The sequence below is a fragment of the Rhinolophus hipposideros genome (genome assembly GCF_964194185.1).
Source record: "Rhinolophus hipposideros genome assembly, chromosome: X".
NCBI classification, from domain to species: Eukaryota; Metazoa; Chordata; class Mammalia; order Chiroptera; family Rhinolophidae; genus Rhinolophus; species Rhinolophus hipposideros.
In genome coordinates, this window is record NC_138046.1 from 3,559,525 (window position 1) to 3,573,134 (window position 13,610).

Here is a 13,610-nt window from a genome sequence, read left to right on the forward strand (position 1 = left end):
CAACTGAGGCCAGACACTCTTCGCGGCCCTCACCACACTCTCAGAGCACCAGTCTGTGGGAGGGAGACCCGGTGCTTGGGGCTGCTCTAGCTCGGGGACTTCAGCTGCCAGCCAGAGCCCCCAAGTATGCCATGGTGAGGTCTCTGAAGACAGGAGATGGAAGATTCTTCTGGGTAAGAAGTGAACTGGGCAGTCTGCAACGACCCCAGGACCCACAGGGCTGCAGCTGACAGCGAGCTCTTAGGAAGTTATTTCTATCCACCTCCGGGCGTCCCAAGACAGGGCAGGGCTGAGCCTGCTAGCAGGTCCCAGATCTAGTCCCAGCCAGGTGGCAGTACCGTGGGCACGCCCAGGTCCCCATGGGAACCTCCCCCCGCCCCATTCACCCTGTCTACTTTAGTCTACTGCCAGACCAGGCAGATGCCCATGACCTATGCTACAGAGGTGTCAGGATGGAGAGGGGGGAGTGGTTGCAGGCTCCAGTAGAACAAGAGGACAGAGAAACTTGGCAGGAGAGCAGGAGGGGCATAGGGCACTTGAAACACCTTGCTGCATTAGGACCGCCACCCTCTTCCTATACCTGCCCGGCTCACTGTGTTTGGGGCACAGGAAATCTCTCTCTCTCTGTCTCTCTCTCTCTCTCTCTCTCTCTCTCTCACACACACACACACACACACACACACACACACACACACACTCTCACACCCTCACTCATACACTCACACTTCACTACCCAACATCACGACACCATTTTACACCCATTTCTCCTTGTGGTTAATTTTTTTTTTTTTTTAGTTCTCATTTTTTTCTAAGAAAAAAGCAACAAGAAAATAATTCAGAGTTTATACAAAACATCTTTACATTATTTTTTTTCCAAAAAAGACTAGTATTTACACAAATGGCAACAGAAACAAAAACAAAAAACCCTTCCGACTGCCACCTGGAAGGGCTGGCTGTTCTGCTTCCCTCTTCCACCTGGCACTGGGGTAGGCAGCTGGCCAGGCGGCAGCGTGAAGGTGGATGGTGTAAGGCCCAGCTCCTTCCATGGCCACTGTGGGAGCGCCTGCAAGGCACACTCAAGTGGCAGTCTGTTAGCAGCCGTGCTGGCAAGGAGCCGGGGTCAAAGTGCACGGCCTCTTCCTCTTTACAGGCCCCAGCCCAAGACTGGGGGGGTAGCGAGAGCTGGGTAGTGGGGCACCCACCTGTGCTGGAGCCCAGAAGAGAAGGAGGCCACCTGGCCTTATACCCGCTTAGGTCTCTGCCCTGGGCCTCTGTCTCCCCACCAGGCCAAAGGGGGCCAAAGGTGAGGAGAGAACAGGGTGGAGGGGGAGGGGGGAACTCCCAGCTCTGCAGGGCAAATAGCCACCTGGGCACTTACCTCCCTCCACCCCCCATGAGGTCATCTGCCTGCAGCAGCTCTCCTGTTCCCCAGGCAACAGCCAATTAAGACGTTAATTACCGTGAGAGTGAGGGAGGCAGGAGATGCCCAAGAATCCCAGAAGGAAGGGTTTTTTTTTTTTTTTTGTGGAAGGGTGGCAGCCACTACCCCATTGCCAAGGTCAGCTCTGTAGCAGGAGGGTCAGGAGGGGAGGGTGAGACACCTTGCCCAATGGCACTCTTGTCTTCCCTCATGGGCAAGAACAACCCAGGCCTGCCCTCCCCTCTGCCAAATACCAAGGAATTTATAAAAGAAATGCCATCCTATGCTTCCCGGCTGGCTGCATCCTGCCCCCAGCCCCTTACACTGGGCTCAGCCAGGCTCAGAAAGCCTGGGGAGGGGCTGCCTTTTCAATTTTTCTTCAAAAAACAGATGAAAATGAGTGGACAGCTAAAAAATGAACACAAAAACATTAAAAACAGTGATGATAGCGGACAAGCAGTCCTGGGAAGGGAGAAGGAGACACGGGGGGCAGGGCCAGGGCGACACCTCCCTGCCCACTGTCCATCAGCGTCCAACCCTGCCCTCCAAGAAGGGGCGCCCCCACAGAGCCCAGAGGCCTGGCCAGAGGGGGAAGGCACAAGAGCATGGGGGCTGGGGGCACAAGCACCCCCTACGAAGCCCAGGGGCAGGGCAAAAGGGGGATTATAAAAGCCAAGAAACTACAAAACTAAATACAAAGGTGGGCACAACTGGCAAGGGGAGGGGCGTGGGGAGAAAGGAGAGGTGCGGTCCCGGCCGATGTCCGTCAGGCCCGAGGCCGCGCCGGGCTCTCAGACCTTGTAGTAGATGTTCGCTGGGCTCTGGGGTGGCATCTCCTGGACGATGTAGACAGGGTGCCCGTAGTCCCCACTCACCTTCTCATAGTGGGGGCAGTAGTTATTCTCTGTAGTCCGTAAGGGGATGATGATGTCGCTGGGCTCGGTGCCCGCTGTACCACTGCCCCCCTTGGGACTGGCCAGGGTACTGAGTGAGAGGGCGGGTGCCCGCTGCTGTGTGTGCTTCCGGTGCCGCTTTCGCAGCTTTAGTAGCAGAACCGTCAGGAAGATGATGATAAGCAGGAAGATGACACAGCCAGCACCAACAGCCGCGAACAATGCCACCTTAGAGTTGAAGAAGCTGTCAGGGTCCCCACTGCTGCCTCCGCTCCCACCTGGGCCACTCTTCTCTTCCTGGTTTACAGTCTCTGGGGAAGGGAGACGGAAGGAATAGTCAGCCAGGGTTCTCAGGGACACATGGCGGATCTCAGGCTGGGCCCCGTCCCGCCTTTTTTCAGACAGAAGCCCCATACACTCACCATGCTTGCCGTCAGAGTCACCCAGAGAGCCCCGACCGCCAGGGGCCTGTGTAGCCATCTTGATAGTATTGTCTGCCTCCTTGCTGGGCCGGCTGGTAGTTAGCTGTTCAGGTGTCACAGCATTGGGGTCTGCGTGTGGGAGACGACAGGTGAGGGGGAGGGACCCCACCAGCATCGGTGCCTCAGTCATCTAGTCTGGGCCAAGAATGGCTTATATTCCGGGCTGATATAGAGATACTGTAACCCTGTCGCCCCCTCCCCTGCTCCCAATACACCCACACCCAGTCAGGGACATCTGTTGAAAGGCCTAACTGGGGGCGCCCTCAGGCTGGGCACTCACCTTGCCCGACCTTCATGACAATCTTCATGGTGCGCGTGCGGCACACACCTCCCTCCCGATTCTCCAGTCCCTCCAGGCTCCCATTGGATGTAGCTGCAGCAAGAGGCCAGAGCAGTCAGAGGGAAAGGCCTTCCCACATTACCCAGAACCCCTAGTGCTGCCTTAGCTCATCAGGACAAAACTGGGAGGCAGGGAGTGGCAAGCAGCCCCCACCTACTTCTCTCCTTTCCAGGGGAACAGAGTAGCCAGCATGGCCAGCAACTAGCCCCTCCCCCAAAGGTGCCACTTCTCTCTGTCATGACCAGGCCCTGGCCCTTCTTTCTGAGTGGACATCACATGTGTCTTCTCATTGGGCGATGTTGCTCAGAGGCAGAACAATCAGAACCTACAGAGACTAGAAAGAATCCTAGACTAGGGGGTCAGGAGAACTGGCTTGGAGTCCCAATCCTCTCACTGACTCCCTGTGTGATGCAGGCCCAGAAGCCCCTTCCCCTCTTGGGGCCACAGAGTCCCAGGAAGACAAAGGCCGAACAGCTGGCTGATCCCAAAGGTCTCTGCTAACTGCCGTCCCCAAGATTAGATCTTAGGTGGGCAAAGAAAATAAAGAGAGGGAGCATCACACATTGGGATCCTCTCCCACCCAACTCCCAGAGCCAAGGCAAGCTGGCGGCAGGCCCCCGGTGAATGTCAGGGCAGAACTGCAAGGCCAGGCTGGGAGGGGAGTGGATCAGGCAGGGCCTTGGCTGTGTGTGGTCTCCTTGCAGTGCTTCGAAGCCGCCGCCTCAGCTACAGGCTAGGAGACAAGCACGTGACAGGCAGGGACTCACAGGTAATGTAGTAATCGTGGTGCTTCTTGAACTCCAGGCCCATGTAGTTGGGGCTGAACTCCTGGAACTTGATGGTGAAGCGGATTTCCTGCTCAGGCCTATTGCAGGTGACCAGCACGTTGGGGTCAAGCACAGTGCTGCACGCAGCTGCCTGCTCAGGCCGCACCAGGTACAGCTTGTAGTACTCGTAGGGCCGCCCTGCTTCTGCTCGGGGACAGATGATGTCCAGCTTGTCTCCAATCTTTGGGTAGATGACCAGGCCCTTCCCACTCAGGAACCTGCCCAGAAGGGAAGTGAGGGTCAGCCTTGGAGCTGGGATCCCAGGCCATGCCCGGAGCCAGGGGAGCAGACAATGAGGGCCGGGCTGGGCCTCCAGAGTGGAGATGGCAAAAACAGGAATTCTGTCCTTCCTCTATCTTTGAGTTGGGGGTGGGGAGAGAGAAGCACACTGCCAGCAGGGTGTGGAAGGGGTGGCCCCTGGGCAAGGCTGCCAGGCTTTGACTGCTCAGCAGGGTGGGGCACTGCCTAGCTGGGGGAGCCCTTTGTCCTAATGTGGCATTTCCGCAGGGGGCTGACGTGGCGGCAATGGGCTGGGTACCAAGGTGTCAGGCCTGTGCTGCCTGGAGGTGGAAGCCCTGTCCTCCTCCCACCGCCATCACATTCACATTCCTTCACGGCCACTGCTACCACCTCCTCTGCACACATGCATGTATGCGCGCACGCGCGGACACATACACACAAGCCCACACATGCCTTAGCCACCACCTCCGCAGCTCCCAGCCAATAGCTAGGGGAGCTCAACCTGCCTGGGACACAGGCCTTCTCCCCGATCCCTGCTAATCTCAGACATAGGGGGGAGATAGGGACAAGCATCACCTAGAGCCCAGGAGTAATAGGCACAGTCTCTGGCCAGCTGCCGCTCCACACAGCTCTCCCCACTCTCTTCTCCCACTGTCCGGTGTCCTACCGGGACCTATCTCAGCTCCTCCATGCAACAGCCTGAATCCCCAAGGCTGACCAGTCTTACTCTTAAGAACAGAGGGGGGAGAAGGGGCCAAAGCAGAGACAATAGATCATATAACATAGTACCCCAGAAACCTCCCTCATCTGTGTTCTAATCCCCCTACCGCCACACTGCCTCTGCTCCAGCTCATGAGAAGAGATGGACAAATGCCTTCTGAGCTGGGGTTGTCTTCCATGCGAAAAGGCCAGGCACTGCGGAAGAGCAGGTGGAGGGCAGCTGCCCAAGGCCATCTATTCATATCACTGTGTCCTTGCCTAGGCACACAGTAAGCAAGTGGTGCTCTCTTGGCCAACCACATCTGAGCCTGGAAGGGCTGGAGCTGGGAGCAAGGCAGTACCATGTAGCAGAAAGCAGAAAGACTTTGGAATCACACAGGGCCCTTACTAGGTCTATGACCTTGGATGAGCTGCCTGGTCTCCCTGAGCTTCCACTTCCTCCCGTATAAACTGGGGGGTGATAAGAGCCCTTCCCACCCCTGCATGTATAGGGGAGACGCAGTGGCACATGCAGAACACCTAGCACACAGTAGGCACTCAACATGTTTGATTCCTGCTTAGAAATTATGTAGTCTGCCAAGAGGCAGGAGACCAGATACCGATACCAAGTACGCATGAGCCCAGTCTCGGAAATAGGAAGAAAAGATGCGGCCCCATCTGCCTGGTGTGGGTCAGAACAGTGCGTGGTCCACGCTCTAGCAATAGACAGCACCAGGCTAGCTGTAGGTTATGCGCAGGAGCATGTTTCAAACAGCAAGGCCTGGAGGCAGTGAGAGGAAGCAGTTCATGTGACAGAATGGCCAGAGATGGCTCAACAGAAAGAGTGGGATGAAAGTGGGTCCTGGGTGAGGAATAAGAAGACAACACACAGCAAGAGTGGACAGCAGTGGCTGGGCCACAAATTCCAGGCCAGTGACTGGCCTGGCAATTGGTAGATGCAGAAGAGGTGGATAAGCTCAGCCAGGGCCAGGCTGAAAGGCCTCGAGGGTCACAACCCGTGCTGTGGGTTTCCTCCCACTGGGGACAGACCTTGTAGCAAGAAGGACAATGAAGGGCTGAAGACAGTGCTTCAAGAGAACAAAGCCGAGAGTGGAAGAGCGTGACTTCACTTCTGGAGGGTCTATGCCACAGTGGGAACTACTAGGTACGAGGGCCTACTGGGAGTTCAGTGTCCTCATCCAAGGGAGGGAAAGGACAGCCCCGAAGGAGGCAAGTGGGGGAACTAGACCAAATAAAGGAAGGACATGAGGAAAGGCAGCCCTCTCTTCATGTCGAGTAAGATTCCCCAAAGCTGGGGCTTATCACCCAACTGTGCAAGAGGTTAACAGCCACAGTGAGATCCTTTGGTACCTAACTTGACCACACCCCAGAGGGCTGGAAAGGAAGCAGACATAGGATGGAGGCCCACATGAACATCTAAGAGGCAATGCACCCACCCCATGTACCATAAAAAGCCCAGAAGTTTCAGCAAAGCCTGTATAATTCCAAGGCATTTTCCATCTTCCAATCCTCACACTGGGCCCATCCAGATCATAGAATTAGACAACTTCTAACATCTTAGAACCAGAAGGAAGCTTCATGAGCCACTGGATCCAGGCTCCTCGTGTGAGGGAATGAGTAATCAGATGGATGTTTCCATTGAAGATAGGTGCTTAGAGCCAACCCAAGGACCCTAAACTCACCCAGGATGTTAACCCGTCGTGGTCTAATGTGACCTAAGTCTTTGTACAGCTGCACCTCAACAAGACCGTCTCTGGAGGTGACAGCAGACACATGGAGGGCATACAAGGGGGTATAGGCCAGCTCAGATTTCTAACCACCTGGCCCTGGCTTACTCACCAGGGTGTCCTTCTGCCCTGAGCACAGTCTCCCACTGCTACTCAGGCTCTGGAGCCCTGGAACTGGAACACAGGGCTTCAAGCTACTTGGGGTTCTACCTGGAACCCAGAGACATGGAGGAAACAGAGGTCTACATGGCGGGTGGGGGTGGGGGAAGGAGAGAACTATTTCCCCCACCACCCCTCAGACTCATCAACCTCAGTGAACACACAAATAAATATTCATCAGTTCATTTGCATAGCAGCTGGCAGAGGGAAACTCACCTTCCCCTAAAGTCAGAAGAGAGAGGAGCCTGCCGAGGCCTGCCTTCCTTGACCCTGACCCCCATAATGGCGCCTTCCCAGTGCCTTCACCTCCACTGGAAAAACTGCTTCTTGGCCTGTAAGAAGCCCAAGAAAGTGGCAAGGGGCCACGAGGGGTGGGTCTGCAGCCAGTGAGAGGGAGGCCACGAAGCCAGGTACAACACTAGTCATACAGGGGGATGCATTCACCAGGTTAAGATAGTGGCAGGCGAGTCGGAGGAAGAGATTGCCCCCAACTTAAACTCTAGATCCCCCACTTTTCAAAAAATAATACTGCCCCCATTATCAAGGCAAGCTTTCCTGCCTGGGGTCACCCCCAGACAAAGCCCTTTTCTGGAAACTAAGGGGATTGACATGGCCCAGCAGGAAGCCTGAAGCAGGTCGTCATGGTAACCTCTGAGGCCTTCTCTCCTTAGCCTGGTATTGCCCGGGGACCCCAGCAAGCCACCCCAGGGAGTCAAAAGACTCAGGGGAGGCAGCCTGAGCAGTCCAGCTCCTGCCTTGGGGCCTGCCTTTTCCATGCACCCTAGCCGAGTCTCTCCCTCAGCCTTCCCACTGAGCTTAGAAGTACCACCATGACTGCTACAAAGAATCCTGGGATAGGACAAGCCTGAGGATCTGGGGCAGTAGCCTCCAGGGCCCTGAACTAGTCAGAATTCAATTGCCCCCTGCTTCTTCGTCCAGCTGAGCCCCTCTCCACCCATACATGCACAATCTCCAGTGGGGAGAGCCTGCAGTCTGGAAGTCATGCCCAGAGACTGGCCACATTTGACCAGGTCTACACTTCCTTTCTTTTCACACTTCCTTCAAACTCTAGGAACTTGTTGTCGGAGTGGCCGAACGGAGACCCTGGTCCCAGGCCACGCTAGTCCCAAGTTGGTAGAAGACTCTAGCTACAGCCTTGATTGGGTGAGCCCAGCACCACTGTGTCTGCACCCCCACGGTGGCTGGACCAGTGGAGGATAGACCCTAAGCCAGAGCTCAAGTCTGCTCTCATCCCACCAAGGGTGGGGAGTCCCCAAATTAAAGGCTCCTCTTTCACTGCCCCAGCTCCACCCAGCCCCGGAGGCAGCAGGAGCAGGCCTGGCGTGTCCCAGCAGTGCCCGCCCAGGCGTGGGTGGGCAGGAACAGCAGCTGGGTCCTGGCACACACACAGCAGTGTTGGAGGCAGGGAAGCCAGGAGAGTCCAAGAGGAAGTCACCCTTCCCACCTACACTGGACTAGGTCCTCCCGTCTGTGACATCTGGCCAATGCTAGGACCCACCAGGGCTATAACACTCCCGTCCTCATTGTCTGCTTTCTGTGGGGTCCCCGAGAGGGACCTCGCTGGCCCAGAGACGAAGGTCGGCAGGGACAGTACCAGGTAGCGAGCAGGCTGCCTCACAGGTAGGAAGTCAGCACTGCTCATCCCAGGCAGGCAGGGCCTGAGTCACAAGGACAGATGCAGGCACACCTGTGAGGTGAGAGGGGAACCCAGGGGCAGGGAGCCAGCACCTCTTCCCACAGGCCACCTTGAATTCCTGTGTCTCCTAGACTCTGAGGCAGCAGGATTGCTGGCGGGACAAAAGGGCACAACACAGCTCTCCCCGCATGGGCTGACTGCCTGTAGACAGGTCACTGCTTCATCTGGGAAACAGGACGATTCCAACCTTGCCAGGGCTGTTGGGAACGTCCAGTGAGTTCACACATGAGGTCGCTTTGTGAGTAGCAAGGCGCTGCCTGACTGTTAGCACACCAAGCACAGTACCGTTTAGAAGAAAGAAGCTTCCAGTGCTGGCTGCTGGCACCCCCACCCGAAACGACTACCATACCAACACAGCCAGGAGGGGCTGCTGTGGGGCACAGGGCAAGGAACCCCAAATGTAATGTGGCTGGTGAGGATCCCCCGGCCTCAACACCCCTAATAATCACAGGGTGGACCCTCTCCCAAACCTGGTGTTCCCATGGCAACCAGTAGCCTCCTGGCTGGCCCACCCTTTCCAGTCCCAACGGCAAAAGACCATGGTGCACAGTGGTACCCAGGGCCTGCCCATCATCATCCACTGAGCTATGAGGCAGTGGAGAGCCTAAAGGGAGAAAGGGAAGCCTTGATTTACCCTCCACCCCAGCCTCACAGGCCCTTCTTGCCCTGGCTTGGCTGCCTGCGATGGGGGTGAGAGATAGGAACGGGGAACTCTAGGAGCTGCTGGGTTCCCATCACTCTCAGGCCCCCACCTGTGGCCAATCAGCCAGAGTGGAAGAGGTCAGGTCCCTAACCGCCCCGGAAAGGGGCCCCCTGAGCTGGCCTCCCCAGGACTGTGAGCTGGAACAGCTGTGAGGGGGCTGGGGACAACACTTTGGCTTGTGGCAGGCAAGCCTGGGTTGGGGTCTGCAGCTGCCCCCACCCATGCTGGATGCAGGCAAGGGTCCTGGACGCCACGCTGAAGCCCCCACCCCCACCCCCTTGTAGGGAAGGTGTAATGTGATCTCAGGCACACCCCCAGCCCCTGGAGGTGGGGGAACCTGAGTGGGGGGCAAGAAGGGGTCAGGACAGGACTGAGAGACTGAACTGCAGCAGCTGGGCTTGGCTGAGGGCTCAAGTGTGAGGGGAAGAGGCTGGGGGAGGGGGTGGCCTGGGGCCTTCCCTCACGTCTCCGGACCCAAGCCTGCAGGCACTCTGCTTCCTCCCATCCTCCAGTGGGACCGAAGCCCGCTCCCCGCCCTGCACTCGTCTGACAAAGCTGACAAGAGGGGCCAAGGAGGCAGACGCTCTTGCACCCGGGGACCAACGCACCGGGAGGCCCCAGCACCAGTTGGGGAACAGGCTGGGAATCTTGGGCTGGCCCTCCCAGCAGCCCGCTCCCGGTGGGGCTGGGGTGTGCCCCGGAACCTGGAAACATACCCCCAGCCCCGGCACTTCTTTATTTTGATTTTTTTTCCCAAGGAGGAAGCAATTAAGCAGGGTTTATAAGCGCTGGGAGATTGGGGAGGGGGGTTGCCAGCTCCTGACAGGGCTGAGGAGAGAGACCAAAAGCCGGGAGGAAGAGGGGAGGGAAGAGAGAAAATGAGCCTGTGAGGGAGAGCACGGGCATGTGCGAGAGACAAAAGGACTTGAGAAAAAGAGGCAGAGAGTGAGTGAGAGTGAGAGGGAGTGTGAGACAGAGCAGGCGAGCCTGGCTGGAGAGGGGAGCTGAGCCTGGTTCAGAGGGCGACAGAGCCAAGCGACAGGGACCTGAGAGGGAGGCAAAGAGGGAGCCCGACAGAGACTGTTTATTGGAAAGGCTGTGGCATCCTGAGGGTTGAGTGCAGTGGCAGAGGCAGCCCCAGAGCCCCAGGGGAGCAGAGGGCAGTGCCTCCCTCCTACCGTCCTGCCACCCCCCCCAGCCCCGCGGCTGCTCTCCAGACCCCTGAGAGTGGATGGAACTGGGGTGCGGGGGGGGGAGGACCGTGCAGTAGCACCAGGACCCGTCCTCAGTAATTCCCAGGATCTGTTCAGTTATGGGATGGAATTTGTGCAGGTCCTATTGAGTCCTTGGCCATCACCCCCTAGCAGAGGTTGCCTGCCCTCAGCTTGAAGTGGAGGCTGAGGTGGGGGGTGGTCAGACCTAAAAATCATGCATCCTGCTCCAGAGCACTAAACGCTCAAAAAACAAAAGGGGGGAAGCTCAGAGAGATCTTGTTTCTCCCAACTGCCCCCACCCCCCAACTCTGCAGGACGGCTCCGTTCCAGCTGTGGAGCTGCATGCTATCTCTGGTTAGAGACCCGAGAGAGCAATTAGGTCACTCCCATGAGCCCCTATGATGGGCTACCCCAGGCGGCTTTCAGCTATCCTGGCTCAAGAGGGAGCATTTCCAGCCTCCACTGTCACGGGGGAACTAGGCACTTCACAACCTTCCCCCCGTGGGCTGAGCAGCCCAGGGCCCCCAGACCAGTTTGAGTCTGCTGTTAGAAGAGCACTGCACCCAGTTTGGCTTCTGGGTCGGGGAGAAATTCTTGCCAATCCCCTTCCTTGTACGGAAGCGGAGCCCTCTATCCCGACCCTGGTTTAGCCACCCCCACCAAGCAGTAAATAGGACCCTACCCTAACCCAAGGAGAAGAGAACTAAAGAAGCCGCCTTCTCCCATTCCAGGGCGGAGAGGTGCACTGTCCCTGGGAAGTTAGCGGGGAGCCCAGGAGAGTGGACAGGAAGAGATTCCAGATACTGGACTCCGAGAGCAGACAGAGCAGGCCAAATCCCCCCGTTTCCCACTAAGTGGGGTGTCTGCACACTGCTGGGACCTCCAGAAAACAAGAAGGAAGGACAATTTTGACCCTGGGATCCAACCCGAGTCCTGGATGTCAAAAGAGAAAAGGGTCCAGAGGTCACACAGCCCCAGCGACTTCCCACTAACAGCCCAGAAAGCAGTGAGCCACCGCCCTGAAAGGTGTGTGAGTTGCTGGGGTCGGGGAGGGCGGGGGTGAAGGGGAAGGATCTCCTCTACATAGCTGCCTCCCTAACCCCTTGGGGAAAGCTAAGCACAGCTCCCCAATCTAAGGGACATAGTGTGAGGGCCAACGGAATGCCTGGGCAGGAATCCTCCACTCCCCACCCACCTCCCTCCGCGGCTAGGCCGCCACTCTCCGCCCTGGCGCCCTCGAATCTCTGCCGCCGGCTCCATAGGACCCCCGACGGGCGCTGGATCGAATCTCCCTTCCACAGACCCCTCTCCCACTCCGCCCCTCTCCACCCGCCGCCTTTGTGAGCTGGGAGCAGCGCCCGCCCTTCCAAGGCCCGGCAGGGAGAAAAGGGGGGCTAGAAGAAACGCCAAAGCGAAAAGCTAGGGAAGCAAACAGGAAGAAAGAGAAATGAAAATGGGGGAAGCCCGAATGGGGACACGGGCGCTGCTACCCGCTCCAAACGCGGGGTCCCGCGCCGCGGTCCCTTCAAAGCTAAACAAATGAGGAACCCGTGTTCCGGCCTCACCCCCCGCCGAGGTCAAGCTCGCCCCTCAAGAGGCTCTGGGCGAAAACCGCCACGTTCCCAGGGGCCCCAGAAGGGGCTGCGTCCTCCCCCCAGCCAGCTCTCGGGTGCGCTCCCGAGCGCCCGGACTCCCAGCTCCGCCTAGCGCGACCATCTAGCTCTACTTGATCTGGGACGCGAAGGAGAGGGCCGGCAAGCCGCGGGGTCACAACCCAGCCTAGTGCCCCCACCCCACCCCGCCGCACCCTGCCCCGCCCGCCCGCCCGAGGAAAACACTCGAAAAAGCCAGCGACAAAATGGGGTGCCGCTCCTCTTCCGAACACCGCCCCACTCGCACTCGGGGACTCGCGGCCTCACCCCGAAGGAGTACCTCCCACCCCCAAGGACCTAAGCGGGTAAGTTACTCACTTGGGGTTGAGGGAGCTCCAGGACACCGGCTCCAGGTTCTTGGCCAGCGGCGTGGCAAGCCGGCACAGCGCCAACACGACCACCGCCACAAGCCACTTGCCGAGCCAACGCTGCCCAGGCCGGGCCATCTTCCCGAGGGCAGGCTGCAGTTCGGGATCCCCTGGCGCCTCCTCAGCAAAGCTCTCCTCGTCTTCCCGTGCCGCGCTGCGCTCCGAGCCGCTCAAGCGCCCATCCTCCGCGACCGCCGGCCTTGAAGTGCTCCCCTCCCGCCGGCTTCTGAGTCGCTCTTCTCCTCCCGGCCGGCCAGGAGGACTCACTGGGCAGCCGCCCCCAACCCCGGCATGGGCTGCGGCCTCCGAGGGCTCGCTCCCTTGGCCTTTCCGCCGCACCGGGCGCGACGGGGGCTCTGCGCCCCCGGGTGCTCCTGCCGGATTCCTCTTTGCTCCCCGAGACTGTTGGGGACTGCGCGCCCTTTACGCGACGGGGTCTCCCCGCTGGGGACTCGGTGGCCGCCCCGACGCCTCGACCGTCCCAGGATCGGCGCCCCTCGGAAGAAGTCGGAATCTCCCTAAAACCTGAGCACGGTCCGGGGGCTCCCGCCTGGGTCGCCCTGGCACGGGTTCCGTTCTTCCAGGCCACACTGGGACTCCGGGCTGCGCGCCCCCCGACAGCTTCCACTTCAGCGCGGCCCCCGCTCAGCGTACTTAGAAGAGCGGGGAGAAGCGGCCGAGCGAACCAGTCCCATCAGTTTGCGCCTCTGAAGTCTTGGCCGGGTGGCCCGGCAGCCCCGTCCCCGCGTCCTAGCTCTCGGCGATTGCGCCCGAGGGTCTGCGGCCACTGCGAGCCTCACACACCTCCCACTGCTGTTCAGCGCGCATAGACTCCCTCCGCCGCCGCTGAGCTGTCTACTCCCCTGCTCAGGCGAACGCAAGGCCAACCCTACTGCTCTTAGCCAATAGCAAGCTCCGTCACGGGGTCCTTGCCCTGTACCACGCCCCCAGAACAGGAAGGGGGCGGGGTTTCAGGGAGCTCTTAAGGACGCCGCGCTCTCGATGGCACCAATCTGAATGTGCGGCTCGTGCGGTTAGGGGTGGGTCCCGCCTAGTCCTGTTCCCAGAGCGCTCACCCCGTGGGAAGTTGGCGCTCCTCTAGAGCTGTCGGCCTGTTCTCCCCGCACGCCGGCTCCACACTCCGGCCA

At 58.8% G+C, this 13,610-nt stretch overlaps 1 protein-coding gene across 1 annotated transcript; it reads right to left on the reverse strand.

Annotated features, from left to right (window-relative positions):
• Positions 1–829: 829 nt before the first annotated feature.
• Positions 830–13,331, reverse strand: EFNB1 (ephrin B1). The gene is made up of 5 exons (XM_081042200.1): positions 12,413–13,331; positions 3,903–4,180; positions 3,076–3,168; positions 2,736–2,864; positions 830–2,624 (listed from the first exon to the last, which is right to left on the reverse strand). Exons 1-5 carry the CDS (start codon positions 12,538–12,540, stop codon positions 2,212–2,214), a joined length of 1,041 nt encoding a protein of 346 aa, XP_080898326.1. The 5' UTR covers positions 12,541–13,331; the 3' UTR covers positions 830–2,211.
• Positions 13,332–13,610: the final 279 nt, after the last annotated feature.